This window comes from Apodemus sylvaticus, chromosome 9 (genome assembly GCF_947179515.1).
Source record: "Apodemus sylvaticus chromosome 9, mApoSyl1.1, whole genome shotgun sequence".
Lineage (NCBI taxonomy): Eukaryota > Metazoa > Chordata > Mammalia > Rodentia > Muridae > Apodemus > Apodemus sylvaticus.
Genome location: NC_067480.1, coordinates 27,775,487 through 27,797,128, shown reverse-complemented (window position 1 = coordinate 27,797,128; position 21,642 = coordinate 27,775,487). Strand labels below are relative to the sequence as shown.

The 21,642-nt window shown below is 41.1% G+C and overlaps 1 protein-coding gene across 1 annotated transcript in view; it reads left to right on the top strand.

Moving 5' to 3' along the window:
* Nucleotides 1-21,642, top strand: part of Psmd1 (proteasome 26S subunit, non-ATPase 1) — a 75,194-nt gene that overhangs the window by 45,088 nt on the left and 8,464 nt on the right. The window contains exons 17-21 of the mRNA XM_052192297.1: nucleotides 4,663-4,777; nucleotides 6,335-6,451; nucleotides 15,181-15,283; nucleotides 16,994-17,163; nucleotides 19,982-20,074. Of these exons, the coding sequence (XP_052048257.1) occupies nucleotides 4,663-4,777; nucleotides 6,335-6,451; nucleotides 15,181-15,283; nucleotides 16,994-17,163; nucleotides 19,982-20,074 (598 nt within the window). The remainder of the gene's footprint in view (nucleotides 1-4,662; nucleotides 4,778-6,334; nucleotides 6,452-15,180; nucleotides 15,284-16,993; nucleotides 17,164-19,981; nucleotides 20,075-21,642) is intronic.

Below are 21,642 nucleotides of genomic sequence, written 5' to 3'. Positions count from 1 at the left end.
CGTTGGACTCCCTCTCCTGACAGATCCGCCTCCCATTGACTTACTGTGAGCCTCCACGGCTGGTACTTGTAAGCAGTGAAACAAATGTGTTGTGCAGCTGTCTGCCTGCCAGAGAGGTTATTTCCTCTTTGATACTGTCATTATTAGAATATAGCTACATTTATTGTAATTCATAAAACCGCTCGTTAATCGTGTTCCAACCAGTTCATGACCCTTATTCAAGTTATATTCTTATGTTCTCTTTAATATTTAGGGGATAAACTCCTACTTTAGGATAAGATGATTTTATTTGGAATGAGACCTAGGCTGTTTTCCCCTTTTGAGAAAAGATAAAATCTAGAGATTTCGGAATGTATATTTTATGGAGAGTCTCCCCCATTGGCCAAAGAACAGTTTGCGCAGTTGTAATTTCTAGCAGTGAGACAGTATTCTCCCAGCTTTATGCCTTTGCTGTGGCGTGCAATCAATTCACTCATGTCACAGCCTTATATAGAAAAGCACAGAAAGAGCTGCATGCTGCTTGTATACATAGGTTTTGGCAGAAACTTTGTCACTGTTCATTTTTAAACAGCATCTGAATTTGGGAGCTGGTTTGTTGGCAACTTCTTTTCGCATAGTTTTTTTGGTTTTTCGAGACAGGGTTTCTCTCTGTGTAGCCCTGGCTATCCTGGAACTCATTCTGTAGATCAGGCTGGCCTCAAACTCAAAAATCTGCCTGCCTCTGCCTCTGCCTCCTAGGTGCTGGGATTAAAGGCATGCGCCACCACTGCCTGGCTGTCCCATAGATTTTTTAATTGGAAAAGGTGTTTAATGTGTAGTTAAAATGTATTTCTGCCTATTTCTGAAAAGTAATGTATAAGTCTTATCAATTATACTCTTGAGGTTTTCTCTAAGCTATAAAACTGTTTTAGCATTAAAGCTCCAGCAGAGTGCTGGTGGTGCACACCTTTAGTCCTGGCACTGAGAGGCAGGGGCAGGTGGAGCTGTCTGAGTTCAAGGCCAGCCTGGGCTACAGAGCCAGTCCTGATCCAGCCAGCGCTACACAGAGAAACAAAACAAGACACCCCCCACCCCCCAAAAAAAGCCTCTAGTATTTTCTGTTTCTTTTTTAAAGGGTCCTCACAGGTCTCTCAAAGTTTAATTGCTTCTTTATGTAACTGATGGGATTTGTGTGTTTCTTATTAAGCATCTTCATACATATGCATAAGGCATTTCTATCAGATTTCACATCCTCTTGCCCTCCCTCCTCCTTCTCCCTGGCACCCCTCTCCTCGTCCCTGCCAGCCCTCTCCTACTTTTGTGGGTTGAGTCTTTCATGGGTGTCCCAGCAGTTGTGTGTTTCGTTAGGTTATTAGGTTATTTCCAGCCCATGGGCACCGAAGAAGCAGTGACGGTAACACTGAAGAAAATAGCTTTCCCTTCTCCATCAACCATTAGCTCAGGATAACCCTCAAGATCTGTTTATTTTCTTTCTTCTTCTTCCTTCTTTCTTTTGGGTCATCATTCCTGTTGGATTTTTCATAGTACCTTTTGTTGATTGCATCTCAGCACTGTAATTTATTATTTCATCTTCTGTATTTCCTAAAATTTTTGTCACCATCTTATTTGGTTTTTGCATGCATGATGTGGGGAGAGTAGTGCATGGCACAACACACGTGTGGAGGTCAGCCGACAGTTTACATGTGTGTTCCAAGGATCAAACTCGGGAAGTCGGGCTTGACAACAGGTTTCTTACCTGCTAAGCCGTCTTGCTGGCTCTTATTTCCTACCTGATTATTCATTCCAGAAGTTTCATAGTCAGATTCAGTTTCTTGCTCCCTTTTTTTTTTTTTTTTTTTTTTTTGTTATTTCCTATTGAGAGCTAGGGCTGATGGTTTACCTAAGGTCTGATTGATTTCAAGATGTTGATTGATAATAATGTTGAGATTTCTTGATTCTTTGTAAGTTGCAAAACGGTTATACAATGTCTTTAAAGATTTCTTTATTTTACATATGTGAGTGCACTGTTGCTGTCCTCAGACACACCAGAAGAGGGCATCAGATCCCCTCACATATGATTGTGAGCCACATGTTGCTGGGAATTGAACTCAGAACCATTAGAAGAGCAGTCAGTGCTCTTAACCACTGAACCATATCTCCAGCCCCATGGTTATACGGTTTTATCATGACTTCATTTACTGTTACTGTAAATCATTACGTATACATATGTGTGAGCAAAGATTACTGTGTAAAAGTTTTGCATTCAGTGTGTTTTTGCATTGCAGTCTCTGCTTGGATGCTTGTTGGTCCATCTAGAATTGTCTGCTAAAACACTGACAAACCTACAAAAAGCTTATGGCTTTTTTGTGCTCATCAAAAGAGATTAAATGCCTAAGCTAGCTGTCTTTCCTTGTCCAAACACTTGTATTTTCTAAAGATTGTGTCAGAGCTAGAATGTTACTAGACCTAAACTGACAGGGTTTGTTTTTAAAGCTTTTGCTTTTCCAGCCCTTATTACCAATTTCTGCTTAACTGCAGTCAGCTGTAAGCACTGTAACAGCTTCCCAGAGTTTGTGGTCCAAGCAAAATTATTTTTTCTAAGTCTCATAAAATAACAATGCCATTTGAGAAACAAAATTCGTAAATCCAGTCGTATCTTCTTTTGGGTGGTTTTCAGCAAGGTTAAGGTGCAGTATGCACATGCATGAAAATAGAGTGGAAGCAAGGGTCTGTGCGTGACTACACTAACAGGAAGGAAGGGAACTGAAGGCGTGGGGCTTGGCTCAGGACTAGCATCAGGATGGCTTACTTACTCCCACTGCTTTTAAGTGCCGATTATAAAGTAGGTACAGTTTTAAGGTAGATTTTAGGTAAATTTTTTTCTACGAGTCAGTTTTCCCTGCAGCAGCCCACCCTTGCTGTCATCAAATGACAAGTAAAATTCTGTGGGCCACTAGTTCCTTAAAAGTTTCTGAGAAAATCTGAAAGTGAAAATCTTAAATATAGCTAGCTACCTAGCAAATCCAACTTGTTTAATAACTGCTTTGAAAGAACCTTTGACTGTTACACTGTCTTTTAAAATAAAGATGGAGCTATGGCAAGTTAGTATGCAGCTTCCTGGTTCTGATCCAAAGCCAGTTTCTGGTTGTGCATCTAGATTTCAATTGTGTCAGCATACTGACACATCAGCGCTCTCTAGCACAAAAGGGAACAAGTAATATTTTGTGGGCAAAACAAGGCCCAGTACAATTCAGATCTTATTTTCCTGATGACAAATAACCACCCTAGAATTGGAACCCAGATCTTTCTGACTCTAAGCCTAGGTTCCCTCTTTCTCAATGAACTAAACAGAAATAAATAAAAGAAAGATAAGTTGAAAGAAACTAGTGAGAGGAGATCAGCGTCTGAAACAAGGCCATGAAAGTAAAAATAAAAGTTACGGGTTTCCCTTGGTTTACTGAAGATGAGTTGTAGAATCTGAAGGAATGGAGAGAATAGAATCATGTAGCTGAATGGTCACCACGGAGACATGGCGGAAGCGAGGGAGTCCTCATACTGTACGTCAGCTCAGGTGTCAGGGATGCCTTTGGTGAAAGACATCCAGCTGGCCTTTAGATTCTAGTCCAGGTCGTGCTTGGATTGTCGTGGGTACAAGAACTTTTCAGGGGCTAGTATTCCTGTGCATTGTGCTAAGCCTCTGATTTGGCACTTTCCTAGTAATAATTATAAACTTGTAACTCTACCAGAGAAATATCATGAGATTTATACTTTCAATTTTTTTTTTTTTTTTGTGATGACTTTGCCAAAAACTGTTACTGCCTTTGTACGTGTATTACAAGTTTTCTGTGACGGGGAAAGATTCCATATTCTGAAAGCCTCTTGATCTATTAATATGTTGTAATATAGTAGCTATAGAAAATACTCAGTGAAGACATAGAAGCCAGAATGTTGAAACTAGGAAGTTCATATGTGCAATTTATGGTTAGACGATGCCAGTGGTTTGCATACATGCCCTTGCTGAGTTCTTGCTCAGTAGGAGGTTTGTACAAATAGTAACATTGGCAAGATGACTGTCGGCTGTAAACGAAGAGCTTTTTATTAAAATAAAGTAATCTGAATTTTGTCACTTTTTTTGGTGTGTAATCTTCATCTCCAGTTCTTCGTGTAGCTCTGGCTAGCCTGAAATTTGAGATTTAGACCAGGCTGGCCTCAAACTCACAGGTATCCTCGGTGTCCAGAGTGTTGAAATTCCAGGATTCATCTTTTGTGCTGTCCTGGAAACATCTAAACGACTCTGTAAATGCCTTGTCTTCTGTAAGAAGATGCACAGGCCCAGAAAGTAGGAAAGTGCGTCCAGAGGAATGTGCTCTGTGTGGCTGATGAGTGCTCCTCAAGGGCTAGGAAATGGCCAGCATGCAGCGAGCTTGCTTGAGACGTCTTTGTCACAGTGTTCTCAATAGAATCCTGTGGGAGGCCACCACTTGTGTCTCTCGGGGCTTTGACTTCCCTGTGTAGCACAGGCTGTGCTCATGTGTGTGCTAATGTACCTTTCAGTGGGAGATTAAGTATTATGTTGTTTCTTATATCTCAGAAACAGCAATAAAAACTTGTTTAAAATTCCTCCATTTTAATTTATAACATGTTATCCATAACACTCTCTTCTTTTTCTTTATTTCCTATCAGGACACCCGAACAATGTCCGAGTGTGGTTTCTTTGTTGTCAGAGAGTTATAACCCTCACGTGCGCTACGGAGCTGCGATGGCCCTGGGGATCTGCTGTGCTGGTACAGGAAACAAGGTACAGCTCAGCCAGTGGGGGCCCTGCTTTCCTGACACCAGGCTTTTCTGTTGCAGAAACGTGTGAAACAACTGTGAAAATACAGGTGCAGTGTGATCCCTAAGACCGAGCTTGGTGCTCAGGGCTTCACAGTGCTCTCCCACTCTCTGTGCTGCAGTGCCTGAAGACTCCTAAGAACAGCCTGACATACACGCTAGCCGTACTGTCATTACACGGTTATTCTCACTGTTTAATTAGTACCAGAGACATGAAGATTACTGTCTAGAGACACCCAAAATCAACTCTTTTTTTTTTAATTATTATTTTTAGTTATATGTATGTTTGTATGCCTGTTTGTAGATATGTTTTGCCTGTGGAAGCCAGATGTGTCAGACCTCTCAGAAGCTATAGTTACAGATGGCTGTGTACATGCCCTTAACCACTGAGCTCTCCAGCCCCTAAAAGTGTTACAGCAGTGTGTGTGTGTGTGTGTGTGTGTGTGTGTGTGTGTGTGAGTGTTGTGTGTGAGCGTGCACGTTCACAGGAATTAGTTCTCAGTTCTCTCATTCCATTAATGGATGGTTTGTGGGAATCAAACACAGGTCATCAAGCAACAAATTCCTTTATGCACTGGGCCCAGAGGTAACATAGAATCTTGATTCACAGCATTGATAAAATCACCATACTTTGCCTTTTAACTCTAGCTCTGGGAGATCCCACACCTTCTTTCCTCTGGCCTTCAAGGGGGCCTGAATTCATGTGCACATACCCACCCCCACCTTTACACACATACATGTGATTAATGTTTTGGAAATGCGCTCTCTTCTTTTTTGTAAGAGAGATATATAAGATATCCTGTGTTCTAGGCGGGAGGGAATGCATGTATACCACAGCGTCCATGTCAAGGTTAGAGGACAGCTCGTAGGAGTCAGCTTTCTGTGTGAGTCCTGGGATCAAACTCAGGTTGTCAGATTTAGTAGTAGCTCCTAACCTGCTGAGCTGTCTCACCAGCTGCTTCTTTTTCTAGTTTACCTTAGTTCTATAAACAAAGGAAGGATAGGGTTGGATATTTGCTAAGTATTTTTCCTCTTAGGCTTTTAATTTACATTTATGTCAGCTCTCATAAGTTAAATACAAATTGGATCTTTCTCTTTCCATATTATTCTAAACTTAATATGATATCTAGGGGCAGATGTTCTTTGAAGTAAAGCATCTGACAAGTTAATACAATGAAAGATTTTTATTATTCATACTAAATAAGTCTGCTTTATTTCTAAGTAATTTGTATAACCCAGGTATCTGTACATAGCTGAAAGAGAGTTCAGGTTAAGAACTATAGCTAGGCAGTTGTGGACCATGCCTTTAATCCCAGCACTCAATAGGCAGAGGCCAGCCTGTTCTACAGAGAGAGTTCCAGGACAGCCAGGGCTACACAGAGAAACCCGGTCTTGAAAAAAATCTATAAAATAAAATAAACACTGCCCTCATCTAAAATATACCTTTGACAGTGAGTGATCTGAAGGTGCAGCTGTCTCAACTTCAATTAAAGTTTTGTCTTTTTGTTTGTAATGCTTTCAGGAAGCAATCAATTTACTGGAGCCAATGACCAACGACCCTGTGAACTACGTGAGGCAAGGGGCTCTGATAGCGTCAGCGCTCATCATGATCCAGCAGACAGAAATCACATGTCCAAAGGTGAGCAGGGAGCTCGAGGAGAGAGCTGGCCTCCGGCTTTTCTGTAATAATTTACCTTAGTGACTAAAAAGAGAGAAGCATATTTGAGGGCAGCAGACCAGGACTGATGTAATTGTATCATTTTCCGTGGTGTATGTTTTGTAAGTTTAAGGTCACTTAGTTAACTTAAGTATACAACGTACTTAAGAAATTATAACTCAAAGGCCAGGGGTCACATGTCTTTAATCCCAGCACTTGGGAGACAGAGGCAGGCAGATCTCTGAGGGTTCTAAGACAGCCAGAGCAACAGAGAGAAGACCTGTCCTTTTTTTTTTTTTTTAAAGAAATTATAATGAGATAAAATAATAAAATTAGTTCTTTTTTGTTTGTTTTGGTTTTTTGTTTTGGCCTCTGTGTGTGCTTTTAAATAAATGCAACAAGCCTGATTTGCTATTCTATTAGAGACTGAAAATTGTGCTTCTGAGGCAATGAAATCTTCTACAGTCAATTTATGTGTGCCTCAGCTGTTTAAAAATTGCATCTACATTCTTACCTTCCTAGGCAATCCTGGACAGGTGTCAGTGGCTCAGGAAGTCCTGATAATGACTAATTCCTGTCCGTTTTAGATGTCAGATTCCATACACAGTGACCTCTGATCTTGAGTCCTCTTAAGTGATTCCTCTGAATCCTCTCTCTGGATCTGTGTACTAAAGAAAGATGGCCCAGCTTTCCTCACGGAGCCGTCATATACTTCCATAGCCACACCTCCTTTGGATTGATTGTAGCAGAGTCTGAGGCACTTATTTAAAACTTCTCTCATGTCAGTGTCTTATACCTCATACTAGTCTTCACTGTGCAGTGCAAGTGGGCATGGCCAGACTTCTTGTGGTGTTGAGAACAAAGTACGTGTGTTTTATGTGTGTATCCTGAGATTATCATGCTTGATTCTTTCAGCAGAAGTGTGAACCACTGGTGGTGTAAGTGTTTTCCACCTGCAATCTCAGCTTCTCGGGGGAGTGTGAACCACTGGTGGTATGCAAGTGGTGTCCAGCTGAAATCGCAGCTTCTTAGGGGCTCTTAAGTTCAGCACTGCCTTGGTGACCAGAGAATTCAAGGGCGGCATGGACAACCATCTCAATATTAAAATAAATGAGGCTCACAGGTGAGCTTCATTGGTTGTATGCCTTGGTTTAGTCTCCAGGATTGAAAAAAGAAAGAAAAATACTTAGCCAGTGCCCATACCATTATACCATTGTACTTAGAATTTTAGAGTGTTTAGCAGCCCTGAATTAGTAATGTTTATATCTCAGAAGCATTTAAAAACAAAATATTGCTAGCAGAAAAAATAAGTTCATGTCAGCAAACGCATATAGTCCCAGCACCTAAGAGACTAAGGCAGGAAGGTCACAAGTTCAAGGCTAGTCAGAACTACATAATGAGACTTTGTCTTTTAAAAAAAATAAAAGGAAAGGAAAGGACAAAGCCATTGACCTCTCTTCTACCTCAGCAACAGACACAGGGCAGAGGAGACTTGGGCAGAGGGACACAGTCCACTCACTGTGCATTGGCTTTCTGCTTCAGACATCTTTGTCTGACAAACCTGGCTTTCTGAGCGTCACTCACTGTCTCATTGCCCAGAGCTTCTGTCTCAAAATCATTTTCGGGGTTTCTAAAAGTTGTATTATTGCACAGACAATCTGACTTCTCCTCCTGTTTTTCCCAAGAATTGCTTAGTATACTATGTCTTCTAGAACATAAACATCTTTGCAAACACAGACCACATTTCTTCTTGCTTTTAAATATAGCAGCCACCATATGAGTAGCTTTTATTTCTGCTTTTGATGTTGCACTGAGCCTTTGGAAGTTACCCAGCTGCACAGGGTCATTGAAGAATGAACCTCCTCAAATAGCCATATAAATATTTATTCACTTGGGCCTCACATATGGCTTTCACATTGCTTCTGTTGTCAACTAGACAAACATTTAGCCATCCTCATATCCTAGCTATAGAATTCCAATGATTAAACCTGAGGCTGGAGAGATAGCTCATCAGGTAGAGCGGTGGCTGTGTAATAATGGAGACCTGAGTTTGGACCCTAGCACCCGTGTGAAAGTGACACATGGCCACAAATGTGCTCCAGCACTATGAGGAACAGATACAGGAGGATCTCTGGGGCTTACAGCTGCCAGCCTAGATCCAGGTTCAGTGAGAGACCCTGTCAGAGGGCAACCAGGCAGAGAGTGAGATAGTGGACTCTGGCACTCTCTCCCCAGGCCTCTGTGCATATGTGTGGGCATACCACAAGTATAAAGAAAAATTTTTTGCCGGGCATTGGTGGTGGTGCACGCCTGTAATCCCAGCACTCTGGAAGGCAGAGGCAGGCAGATTTCTGAGTTCGAGGCCAGCCTGGTCTACAGAGTGAGCTCCAGGACAGCCAGGGCTACACAGAGAAACCCTGTCTCGAAAAAACAAAACAAAACAAAAAATCTAAAAAAAAAAAAAAAAAAGAAAAATTTTCAGAGCTGAGCACGGTGGCATCTACCTTTAATCTTAGCACTTGGGAGGCAGAAATAGGCACATCTCTGAGTTTGAGGCCAGCCTGGTTCACAAAACAAGTTCTAAGAAAGCTGGGGTTACACATAGAAACCCTATTTCAAAAGCCAACAAAAAGAAGTAATTTCAGTGTTTTTTAGTAGTTATAACCTCAGATTAACAGTGCAGAATCCTTGTGAGGTAGAATAGCCTAAACTATATTCTTTGTTTTTTGTTTTTGTTGTTGTTTTATTCATTTACTCTTAAGAAATGTCTCATTTAGAAAGAAATGGTACAGCAATGTAAATAATTGTTTTTTTAAATAATAGCCAGTTATGATACTGAATGGAGTCTTAGTGGTATGAACAAATAAAGTCTTCCCCTATCTTCAGAATAATGAATGTTAATTAAGAATGTTGAGGGTTGGAGAGATGGCTCAGCTACACAGAGAAACCCTGTCTCAGAAAAAAAAAATGTTGAAATAGCACTGACAAGATGGCTCTGTGGGAGAAGCAGCCTGGTCATCTGAGTTTATGCATAGTGGGCAGACAGTGACTCCTACTGGTTGTCTGGGACTTCCACATGGATACTGTATGCTAAAAGCAGAACTATGTTGATAATATCTATTTTTAAAGAGAACAAAATGAATCCTCCCTACTTTTTCAGGTCCTACTTTTTCAGGTCAAGACTTAAGTGGAAACAGCTCAAAAACAAGGATCAGAGCATTAAGAATTGTCTCCTGGGCTGGAGAGGTGGCTCAGTGGTTAAGAGCACTGCTGCTCTTCCAGAGGACCCAGGTTCGATTCCTAGCACCCACATGGCAGCTCACAACCACTCCAGTCCCAGGGGATCCAGCATCCTCTTCAGGCTTCATGAGCACCAGGCACACACATGGTTCAGAGATTTATACATAAAAGTAATTAAAAGAATCACAGCCCTTCCTCAAAGGAATGCAAAAGAAAATGACCTTGGGTATTTTGTAAGATTCATAATGGAAATTAGAATGTTCATGTAGTATTGTGTAGTATGGTGCCCTAGCACTAAGCCTGCACATTGTGCCCTTCATTTAAGTAATACCAGTATGTTTTTGCCTTGTTTTATCAGTTTCTCACTTGTCCACACTCACAAACATAAACCCCAGTTCATAGACACATTTCTGTATTAGTAACATACAATTTAGAAAGTCTTGAGTGTCACACTTAACCTTTTAATGGGTTCTTGGAGCTGTTTTCTCTCAAAAACGTAACTCTTCTCTTCATGAATCATCTATTTTTGTCTTGTTAAATGAAATCCACTATGAGAAGTTTATTTGAACATTTACATAGTAAATATAATATATAAACATCAGATGAAAAGTTACACTATAAAAATAAGTTCTTAGGGCTGGAGAGGTGATGGCTTTCTCATTAAACGTCCCTGCTGCTCTAGTAGAAGATCCAAATTTGATCTCCAGTATATCCAACATAAACAAGGTAAAAACTAAAGTGCATTTAGAACTAATAGTAATGAAATTTAGTGCTCTTTGTTGCTTTATATCATTTAATGTATAATCTGGTGAGAGACTCTCCTCCAGCCTCTGACAAGTGCTTGTTTTAGAAGTGGGATCATATGGAGCCACACTTGTTAAACTTCTTAGTTCTAAAATAAAATTACAGTTTGGATAGATTAGGCTTTTGTTGGTTATCATGATTCATCAGAAATTAATCCAAAGAACTGTAATCTTTTCTGTTGATCATTCCCCCCTTCCAGAAGTATAAGATTTATATTCAAAACATGACAAATATTTTAAATGCATAACTTTATGCCAGAGAGATGGTTTAGAGACAGGCAGTTGTCACCAAGCCTGGTGACCCGAATTTAATCCCTCAAACCCTCATTCCCTCAAGTTGTTCTCTTGACATCTATAGACTCACACAAACACACACACACAGAGTATTCTTTTCAAAGGCTAGAACTGCTTTGTCTTTTTTAATGTGAGTTTAAGGAAGGTAGAATTTAGATTCTTATTTCTATAGGAAAAAATGTTTATAAGCTGAAATTCTAAGCATGAAGTTTAATAAGATATTTAAGATATAAGACACTATTGTACCAGGCAGCGGTTGTGTACGCCTTTAGTCTCAGCACTTTAGAGTCAGAGGCAGTGGATCTCTGAGTGCAAGGTCACCCTGGTCTATAGAGCAAATTTCAGGACAGCCAGGGCTACATAGAGAAATCCTGTTTTGAAAAGCAAAATGGCAGGGGGCGGGGTATATTGTTAAAATACTAATAAATTTAAGTTGAAACTATAAATGAGTGAGATTGTGATAACAAGTTACATTAGTTATTTTTTGCATGCCTGTGAACAAAGTAGCTCATGAAAACCACCTAGGATCATGGTTTTGAGAGATTTTGATTCATCATGGCAAGAAGACATGGCAGAGTGATTCTGTATGACAGCAAGAGTATCTTGGGAGAGGGTGTGGCTATTTGCTTAGCAGTGGACCAAGAAGCAGACAGTAAGAACCAGGAGTGTGGCTATCATCACCCAGTGGGTCTCAACCTGTGGGTCAGGGCATGCTACATATCAAATATTTACATTACCATTCACAGCAGTAAGAAAATTACACTTATGAAGTATCAACAAAATAGTTTTGTGGTTGGAAGTCATCATAGCATGGAGAACTAACTGTGTTAAAGTGTTTCAGCATTAGGAAGGTAGAGAACCATTGCTATAACCTTCACAGTTTATAACCTTCCTAGTGACCTTTTTAACTAGCTAGGCCCCGCATACTTAAAGTTTCACAACCACCCAAAGCATCACCACATGTGACCAGATGTGAGCAGTGGAGACAGTTCAGGCTTCAACATCACAGTGAGATCATGGTGTTATCAGGAAGAGTACCGTGAAAGAAAAATAAGGGTGTTTTTTATTTTGGATATGTGGATTGGAAGTAATAACAAGTCATTTGGAAAGAAAAATAGGAGTGTATGGGGCAAAGTCAACTGAATGGAGATGTATAGGAACTAGACATAAAGCAATTAAATCAGTGGCCCTTTACAGTTATAAAATCCAGGAAGGTCTGAAAATTTACAGGTTTGCTTTTAAGGACCTAGCTGACTAAAATCTTATCTCATAACGAGTCACTTACCATGAATATCCATGTGTTTGCTACTTCAGAATTATTAATTCCTTTATGGGCTATTATTCCATACCCCATCAGAAATTCAAAGTGTGTATGTCATGTTAGCATTTAAAAACACATGTGGGTGTTTTGCCTACATATGTGTATGTACTGCTTGTGTGCCTGATAGCTGCAGAGGCCAGGAAAGGGACAGATTCTCTAGAACTAGTTGCAGACAGTTGTAAGCTGGCCTGTGGGTGCTGGGGATCAAGCCCAGGTCCTCTGGGAAAGCGACCACTACTCTTTACCCTAAGCCATCCCTCCAGCCCCAGGTCAGGTTGGTTGTTTGTTTGGTTGTTTGGTTGGTTGGTTGGTTGGTTGGTTGGTTTTTTGGTTTTTTTCAAGACAGGGTTTCTCTGTGTAGCCTTGGCAGTCCTGGAACTCACTCTTGTAGACCAGGCTGACCTCGAACTCAGAAATCCACCTGCCTCTGCCTCCCAAGTGCTGGGATTAAAGGCGTGTGCCACCACTGCCCAGCCCCATGTCAGTTTTTTAAATCTGAATTCCAAATACATCTGGACTGAAGGACTTAATGGAAGGAGTTACAGTTGTATAGTTGATGTTCTAAATACAGATAGAATGTCAAAGATAAAATTAAAACTTCCGAACTGGTTACTGATATGCAGAGATACTTGCGTAGTCAGAAAGAAGTGGGAAGGAGGGAAAGGAGTGTGCTCTCTAGAAGAAATGTCGCCAGAGAATGTTGTTTCTTTCTGGGTTTTTCTAGTAGAATAAGGTATAAAGTGCAGAACATGATGAACTTACTACATACATGATTTCAGAAAGGGTGGGTTTTAGAGGCTCATACACAGTAGAAATGTAGGTCACAGAATAACCTAAATTTCCTTTTAATATAAGTTAATGTTTTCTACAAGTTTGACCTTTTTTTGAGGGGTGTATTAACACTCATTTGGTTTTATTATTTTTTTGAGACAGTTGCTTGCTGCCCATGTAGTTGAGCCTGGCTTCCACTCTCAAGAGGCGGGGGTTATAAGTGTGTGCTTCTCTGCCTGGCATGGCGCCATCAGATCCTGAACTGTAAAGTTAGGAAACTGTGGTCTGATCACCACTCATGGTAACCAACAGGTGGTGGATGTGTGCTAAACAGCCCTGACATCTGTGTGAAGGATGCGGAGAGTAGACTAGAGGATCACAGCTTGACTTCTGAATTTAGTCCACTCTCTGCTCTACTAACACAGTGACTCTCTACAAGAATTATAAGAATGAACAGTAAGAAGTGTTAGAAATATAAAACTGGCCGGGCGTGGTGGCACGCGCCTGTAATCCCAGCACTTGGATTACTTGGAGGCAGGTGGATTTCTGAGTTCAAGGCCAGCCTGATCTACAGAGTGAGTTCCAGGACAGCCAGGGCTACACAGAGAAACCCTGTCTTGAAAAACAATAAATAAATAGGTAAATAAATAGGTAAATAAATAAATAAATAAAACTAATGAACAAAATTTTACTGTTAAAAAATCTATCTTTCAGTTCTCATTGGATGCTTTTTTGTTTTAGAAATGGGTGTACATTTAAATTATTTGTAATGCACATACAGTGTTTTGTTTAATCTTTACTTTTTAGGTTCATGGGAGGTTTTTTTTTAACATTTAAAAATAAGGTTTACATCCTTGAATCAAAGGAATTTGACCTGTTGAGCCAGAGTAAAAACATTAAACCTTAGGATATTTAAAATTAGTTACAAACTCAGTGATGATTTAATCATGCTGGATTTTATAGTTTTTAAAGCAGTAAGACTGGAAGGGTGTGACTTAATAGTGACTGTGTGCATCATATTCCCCCACTGCAGTTTGTTGTTGCCTGGGAATAAAACTGAGAGCCATTTTAAGAAGAACTGTTTTAGTAGCAGTCTATGACTGGCAGAGCTCATAGTCTAGAGGGTAGTGCAGTTTTGCCCATGTGACAGCTGTGCCTACTCAAGTACACCACAATTTGTGTACACAATTTGTGACCACAATTACTTCAGGTTGTCTTTAGAACATGGATGAGGTAAATGTTATAATCCTCAAAGAGAGGGGGAAGAAACTAAAGCTCAGAAAAACTAGTACATGGCCAGGTGTGGTGATACTGTCAGCAAAAGGTTTGTTTCAGGCTCAGAAGTTTGAGACCACCTTACAAGAAGTCCCATTTAAAAAGGAAAGGACCATGGAACAGACAGACAAATAATTTGCCCAGATATCTCCTGAGAGATCATCATATTCCCCGGGCTGTCTGATTCTGTTACTCTGCCACAGTATCACACTGTGCCCTTCAGTCCATGCAGAGAAGAGAAGAGATTTTGAAAGAATGCTCTGCACTGTTACACTAGGAAACGCAAATCTGGTGTTTTCAGCCTTTGGCAGATTTGGGAAGCTCCATGATCATGTGCTTCTAGACCAAGCAGACGTCTTCCTGAGTGCCTACCATATGAAAGCACTGTCGGGCAAACAAGGAAGTGTAGCATAAGATAGGGCCATCTCCACCCAACAGTTAAAGAAACCACTTGATTCATTATGAATACTCTAGAAGCATTTTTATGTGAAAATATATATATTGTAATTCAGGAAAACTAAAGCATACAAAATTATTCATAATTGATTCTGAGCAAGTCTTCAGAAACTGCTGTGCATTCAGAAGGCACATCTTTAATGTTTGTGAATACACTCACACAGGCTGGGTGAAGGGTAGTTTACTTAAGTGGCACTGAAGGGCCGTGCCTGTGAGGAACTCTGCTCGGTTGACAGTAAACAGCATAACTGTAATTCAGAGTGCATCAAGAGCTGGCGCATTTGTGGGACTGATTGGGCCTGCTGACTGGCTGGTGCAGCATGAAATCTTATTCAGCATTCCCTTGAGTCTGAATCACCCACTGTGGAGTGAAGACTGGAAGCAGCTACTGCTCCCACACCAGGAAGTCAGAGCACATCTGGTCTGTCTCCCTCTTCTAAATGCTTTAAAACTGAGAACTGGGTCTCGACACCATTAGTGCAGTTCTTTGGGTGTTCTCTAATGGCACGACAAATGCACAGAGACTCTAATTCTCCTCCTTGCTTCCTCAGGTGAATCAGTTCCGGCAGCTGTATTCCAAAGTCATCAATGACAAGCACGATGACGTCATGGCCAAATTTGGCGCTATCCTGGCCCAGGGCATACTGGATGCAGGTGAATGTGCAGAGCTCTTCCACGTGCATCATGTAAATCTAATGAAACAGCTAACCCAGTGCTCTATGTGACATCATGGAAACAAGTCTGAAGCAAATTATTCCAGAGTAAAATTTGAGAAGAGTGTGGTTTGCAGAGATAGTTTTCCATTATTCAAGCACACATGAGTGCTACTCCTTCCCTGCTCTCAGACACACCCTATCCCCTCTTGACTCCCTGCTGAAGACTGAACCCAGGACAGCACCTGTGGAGTGTAATTGTAATTATACCGCTGCGTAACTGCATAGCACCTGGGTTTTTGTTGTCCTGTGTTTGTTTTTCAAGACAGTGTTTCCTCATGTAGCTCTGGGTGTCCTGGAACTTGCTCTGTAGACCAGGTTGGCCTCAAACTCACAGAGATCTGTCTGCCTCTGCCTCCTGAGTGCTGAGATTAAAGGTGTGCGCCACCACTGCCTGGCAGCATCGTCCCTTTGTATGATTTATTCTGGAACATGTTCTGTAAGCTTTCCCGGTTGGCCTTTAGCTTACTGTCCTATTGTCTCAACCTTTACAAATAGCTGAGACAAGTGTACCCCACCATGCTCAGCAGATCCCAGCCTTTTTTGGGGGGTGGGGGGGTTGGATTTGGTTTTTTGGAGACAGGGTTTCTCTGTATAGCCCTGGCTGTCCTGGAACTCACTCTGTAGACCAGGCTGGCCTCGAACTCAGAAATCCGCCTGCCTCTGCCTCCCAGAGTGCTGAGATTACAGGCGTGCCAGTCTTTTATATAACAGTTCTATAAGCTCAAGTTCTTTTCTCTCTTTGTTCCTCTTTCTTGTCTTGTAAAGTATGCCCGATGGTGTTGGAAGGATTAGATATATTGGAGAGAATAGAGTAGTTCTATTTACTTAGTAATGTGCTCAGTGACTTTCAGCTGGAATTTTTATTTTTTGTGGGGGGTAGGGTTCACTATATAGTCCAGGCTAGCTTCAAATTCAAGCCAACTCTCCTGCCTCAGCCTCTAAGCACTGGGATCATAGATAATCACATGCCACTATGTCTGGCTACAGTCCGATTCTTTAGTTGCTAACTTGGATCTTCACTCAAACTAAGTGGCTTTCAAGCTGACTTTCTCTACTCCCCAAAGGGATAGAGACTGTGGCAAGAGGAAGAACAAGCTGGGTTTTAAACCATTCGCCCTCTCACAGTACAAACTTCTGATCAAAATCAGCTGATTTCACTGTTTATCCTATTCTTCCTCAGAAAACATGTTGAATTAAAATTTAAGTTGTTAGACTTTTCCTTTTGTGAGGCTGAAGAGATGGCTCAGTGGTTGAGAGCATTTTCTGCTCTTGCAGGCGACCCAAGTACAGCTCCCCCTGCCCACATCAAGTGGGTCAAAACCACATGTAGTTTGAGTTTCAAGGATTCAGCACCCTCTTCTTTGTGGCCATCAGGCACCCACGTGGTATATATACATACATGTAGGCAAAACACTCATACACATAAAATAAATAACTGGATACACCTCTTTAACCCCAATACCCTGGAGGCGATGCAGTCAGATCTCTGAGGGTTCAAGGTCAACCTGGTCTACATAGTGAGTTACAGACTGATTAGTGAGACCCTAATCAAGCTAACAAACTACCAGCTACTTCCCTAGTGCGGTACCTAGAATGTTTATTGACATCTTAAGGGGTCACTCTGCTCATGGTTTTTCTCTTTCTGCAGGTGGTCATAATGTCACAATCTCCTTACAGTCCAGGACTGGGCACACTCATATGCCTTCTGTGGTTGGCGTCCTTGTCTTTACCCAGTTCTGGTTCTGGTTTCCCCTTTCACACTTCCTGTCATTGGCTTATACTCCTACCTGTGTCATTGGCCTTAACAAGGATTTAAAGGTATGTCTCTGAGTCCTGAGTGTTGTGGGATATTCTTAGTAGATGACCCTATTTCCCCTTCAACCTCAGTCCTTAGTCCTTGGGTTCATACACAGAATAGAGTATGTCTGTGGACCTTTTATAAGGAATCTTTTCTTACTAGCTGTGTAATATTGGACACATCTTTTGAGAGGGAATGATGGAGTAGGGTGTTTAACTAACAATACAAAGAGATTGTATAAGCCATTCTGTGTATTTGGAGGTGGTTTGGTTTTCATTTTGAAACAGGGTCTCACTATATAGCCCCCTGACTAGCCTAGGACTCACTATTGTCGACCAGGCTGGCCTTGAACTCACAGAGACCTGCCTGCCTTTGCCTCCAGTACTTCAATCCAATACTTGGATTGAAAGCATGTGCTACCATGCCTGGCTAGTATTTTTGGTTTGGAGGGGCAGTTAGTCACTCTGTATACTTAGTGATCTCTGAACTCAGGATCCCTCTACCTAACATCCAGCGTGCTGGAGTTCCAGGCTTGTGCCACCATGCTAGGCCACTTTAATCCAAGGACTGCAAGAGCTGGTGAAAGCTTTTAAGAGGGTAATGACAGTTTTTCCTCTACTGAAGATCATTATGATGTCAATAGAAAGGTGGGCAGTGCTGTTACACTAATCTGGACGAGAACGAATGAGGACACAGACTAGCTGATTAGTGAGGGATAAAGCTTGAGGCAGTCCACACCTCCATCACACGCTGCAGGGCTCTCTCCAGCTGCCACAGCAGCAGGGTTATGATCCCCGGGAAGAAGGCAGTCGCCGCAACACACTTCAGTAGCCAGTACTGGCTCAGACGTGGAGAGTCTGACCCAAGCTGTTTGTTTTAGGCATATTTAAAGTTTGGTGAAAACTTTCCTGGTGATAATTAACTCAATTCCATGTGTACAACAGAGCTTAAGAAATTAGCTACATTATAAACTCTTTGTAAAGTACATATTTTCCATAAATATATGTTCCATAAACTGAGCAAAAGCTCATGCCTGATGAAGAGAGGATACGTTGTAGTCTCCAGTCACAGATAGCAGAGGTCGGCGACCAGGAGATTAAACATCTCTCTTTCCCCCTTTGAAGAGAACTTTGTGTATTTAATATTCCTGTTTCCCCTACTGTTTATCTGTGAGCACAAGGGCTTCCATGCTCACTAACAGAATTGTTAGTATTAGGAACAGTACCCACAGGAAGATATCCCTTAATAGTAACAGAAACCAGTTTCCCCAGTGAAGGGCCAGGGAGTCTGATGGAACAAACTGACCACAGAGTTAACTGCTTTCACTGCTCCGTGTTCTGACAGCCCAGTCCTTAATCACACTTCTAACAGGTTGTAGTTAGGGTTTCTTCAATCCTGTGACCTGAGGAGCCATCTCCTTCTCCTTTCAGGGTGAAGGCTTTCAACCTTTAAATACCTCTTACATTCGCTCATCACTGTTGTTAAGATGTTTTGTTAAGTTTTCAGAATGGAAATTTTTTTTTTTTTTTTTTTTTGGTTTTTTTTTGGTTTTTTCGAGACAGGGTTTCTCTGTGTCGCCCTGGCTGTCCTGGAACTCGCGTGGTAGACCAGGCTGGCCTCGAACTCAGAAATCCGCCTGCCTCTGCCTCCCAGAGTACTGGGATTACAGGCGTGTGCCACCACCGCCTGGCAGAATGGAAAATTTTTAAGCTCAGATTTGTCTTAATTGAGTAATCTGTTATATTAATATTTTTATTATAGCTATACAACTACTTATTTTTAATTAAGTATTTCAATATTAAAACTGCTCAGTTGCAAATATTTAGCATCTTTATTTCTCAAAACGATATTTTGTTTTCCTAATTCCTAATATTTAATATTGTCATTAAACCTCCTATGTAGGGGCTGGAGAGATGGCTCAGCGGCTAAGAGCACTGACTGCTCTTCCGAAGGTCCTGAGTTCAAATCCCAGCAACCACATGGTGGCTCCCTACCATCTGTAATGAGATCTGACTCCCTCTTATTGGAGTGTCTGAAGACAGCTACAGTGTGCTTACATATAATAATAAATAAATCTTTAAAAAAAAAAAAAAACGGGCTGGTGAGATGGCTCAGCGGTTAAGAACATTGACTGTTCTTCCTAAGGTCCTGAGTTCAAATCCCAGCAACCACATGGTGGCTCACAACCATCTGTAATGAGATCTGACGCCCTCTTCTGGTGTGTCTGAAGACAGCTACAGTGTACTTACATATAATAAATAAATAAATCTTAAAAAAAAAAAAAAACCTCCTATGTAATCTTTAGAGGTGTACATTCTGCTAAACAACTTTATAATGTTTCTGTTCCTCACAATGAAAGTGAGATAGAGAAGATAAGTTCCCATCTTAGCAAATATGATGTTTATTACCATTTTTTACCAATGCAAATGAGGTAAGTAAAGAAAGATTCAGGCTAGACAGTAGGTTTGTTCGGAAATAACAAAGGTAGTTTTGCATTAGGCCCATGTTAGAAAGCATGATTATGTGTTATGGGAAGTGTATACAGACTGTCACACTGTTGTCAGTGTGGTACAAGGAATGGTCCTGGGAGTTCAGAAGGGCTAACAGTTGTCCCCATGCTCACAGCGCCACTAACACTGGCGGATTGTGAGGAAACAGAGAAACTGATGCCTGGTCATTGGCAGTGCACAATGTGCTAGCATGCAACAGCTCTACTGCTGAACATTTAGCTTGGAAACGCTCCACGTCTCTGTGCACCTATGTGCTTATTAGAAACACAATACATAAATCTTGATGTTATTTCCATGGAAAGAACAAAAGAGTGTTTTATTTCTTCAGATGCCGAAAGTTCAGTATAAATCAAATTGTAAACCATCCACATTCGCATATCCTGCCCCTCTGGAAGTACCAAAAGAAAAAGAAAAGGAAAAGGTATGTTCTTTGGGTCTTTAACATTTGTTCTTGGAGAAGCTACTGACTGTCTAGGTGATACAGTTTTCAAGTTGGTTGGTTGGTTGGTTGGTTGGTTGGAGTAAGATCTCACTGTAGAGTCCTGGATAACCTAGTACTAGATAGTTTATCAGACTGACCTCCCACTCACAGGGTCCACCTAACTCTGCCTCCAGGTACAAAGATTAAGAATCTGTACCGTCAAGCTACACCGCTTTAATTATGTGACTATGGCCTGTAGGGGCTACAGACATTCTTGGAGCTGGAGTTAGAAGTTGTGAACTGCCTGGCATGGGTCCTGGGAACCAGACTCAGGTTCTGTGGAAGAGTAAAATGTGCTCTTAACCCTTGAGCTATGTCTTCAGTTCCATTCTGCCTTACTGATCTGTTTGTCTGTTTGTCTGTCTGTGTATGTGTCCAGAAGAGGGCATCTGTGTAAAACAGCACTTGTGGTGACAGCTACCATTAGATTTAAGTAGAAAGTAAAGAGCCTCTCCTGTCTTGGTGGCCCAGCCCTATGACCGAAGGGTTCCATTGTGAGTCCGGACCGTTTGCTCTGCTCTGTCAGAGCCTCTGACACTAAAATTGCTACTGTTTTCTACGTGCTGATCTCAATGGATAACTTTTGGATCTCAATGGATAATATATAGAGCCATATCTATTATTTATTTTATCTGATGTACATTTAAGGACATTTTTATTTAATACACTACCAGAACAGCTACAATAAAAATGTCTGTGCATCGCCTGTAATCCCAGCACTCTGGGAGGCAGAGGCAGGCCGATTTCTGAGTTCGAGGCCAGCCTGGTCTACTGAGTGAGTTCCAGGACAGTTAGGGCTACACAGAGAAACCATGTCTCGACAAAACCAAATCCAAAAAAATAAAAAAATAAAAAAGTCTGTGCATATACTTGTTCTTATGCAAGTGTGCCTGTCACTTAGAATAGTAGGTGTGGAATTGTGTGGGCAAAAGTAATTTGTGGCCAGGCGGTGGTGGCACACGCCTTTAATCCCAGCACTTGGGAGGCAGAGGCAGGTAGATTTCTGAGTTGGAGGCCAGCCTGGTCTACAATTCCAGGACAGCCAGAGGGCTACACAGAGAAACCCTGTCTCGAAAAAAACAAAAACAAAAAAAGTAATTTGTGTTATTTATGTTCAGATATATTTCCTAGTTTGCCTTTTAAGAATGGATAAAACTAACTTCACCAACAGTTTTTTAGCAAATTCACTAATACATAATAAAGAGTAATGAATGCATTTACATAGCTATACTGGCTACAGTGCTCTACTCAATAAAACAAGCAACCCTTTCACGATGTTTATTTGGAGGAAATAGTTCTTTATTTTATAATGTTTCATCTTAACTATTCATTAATTGTTTGTATTAAGTTTTATGTATAAATAGAGTTAATATTACAACTAAATAAATTTAAGGTAGCAACTGATGAATATCTTTCACAACATCTTTATTTTACCCCATTTTCAGCATCTTGTTTCACCTTTGAATTCAAGTGAGATCCATCAAGGAAGACCACACCTAGCTAACTCC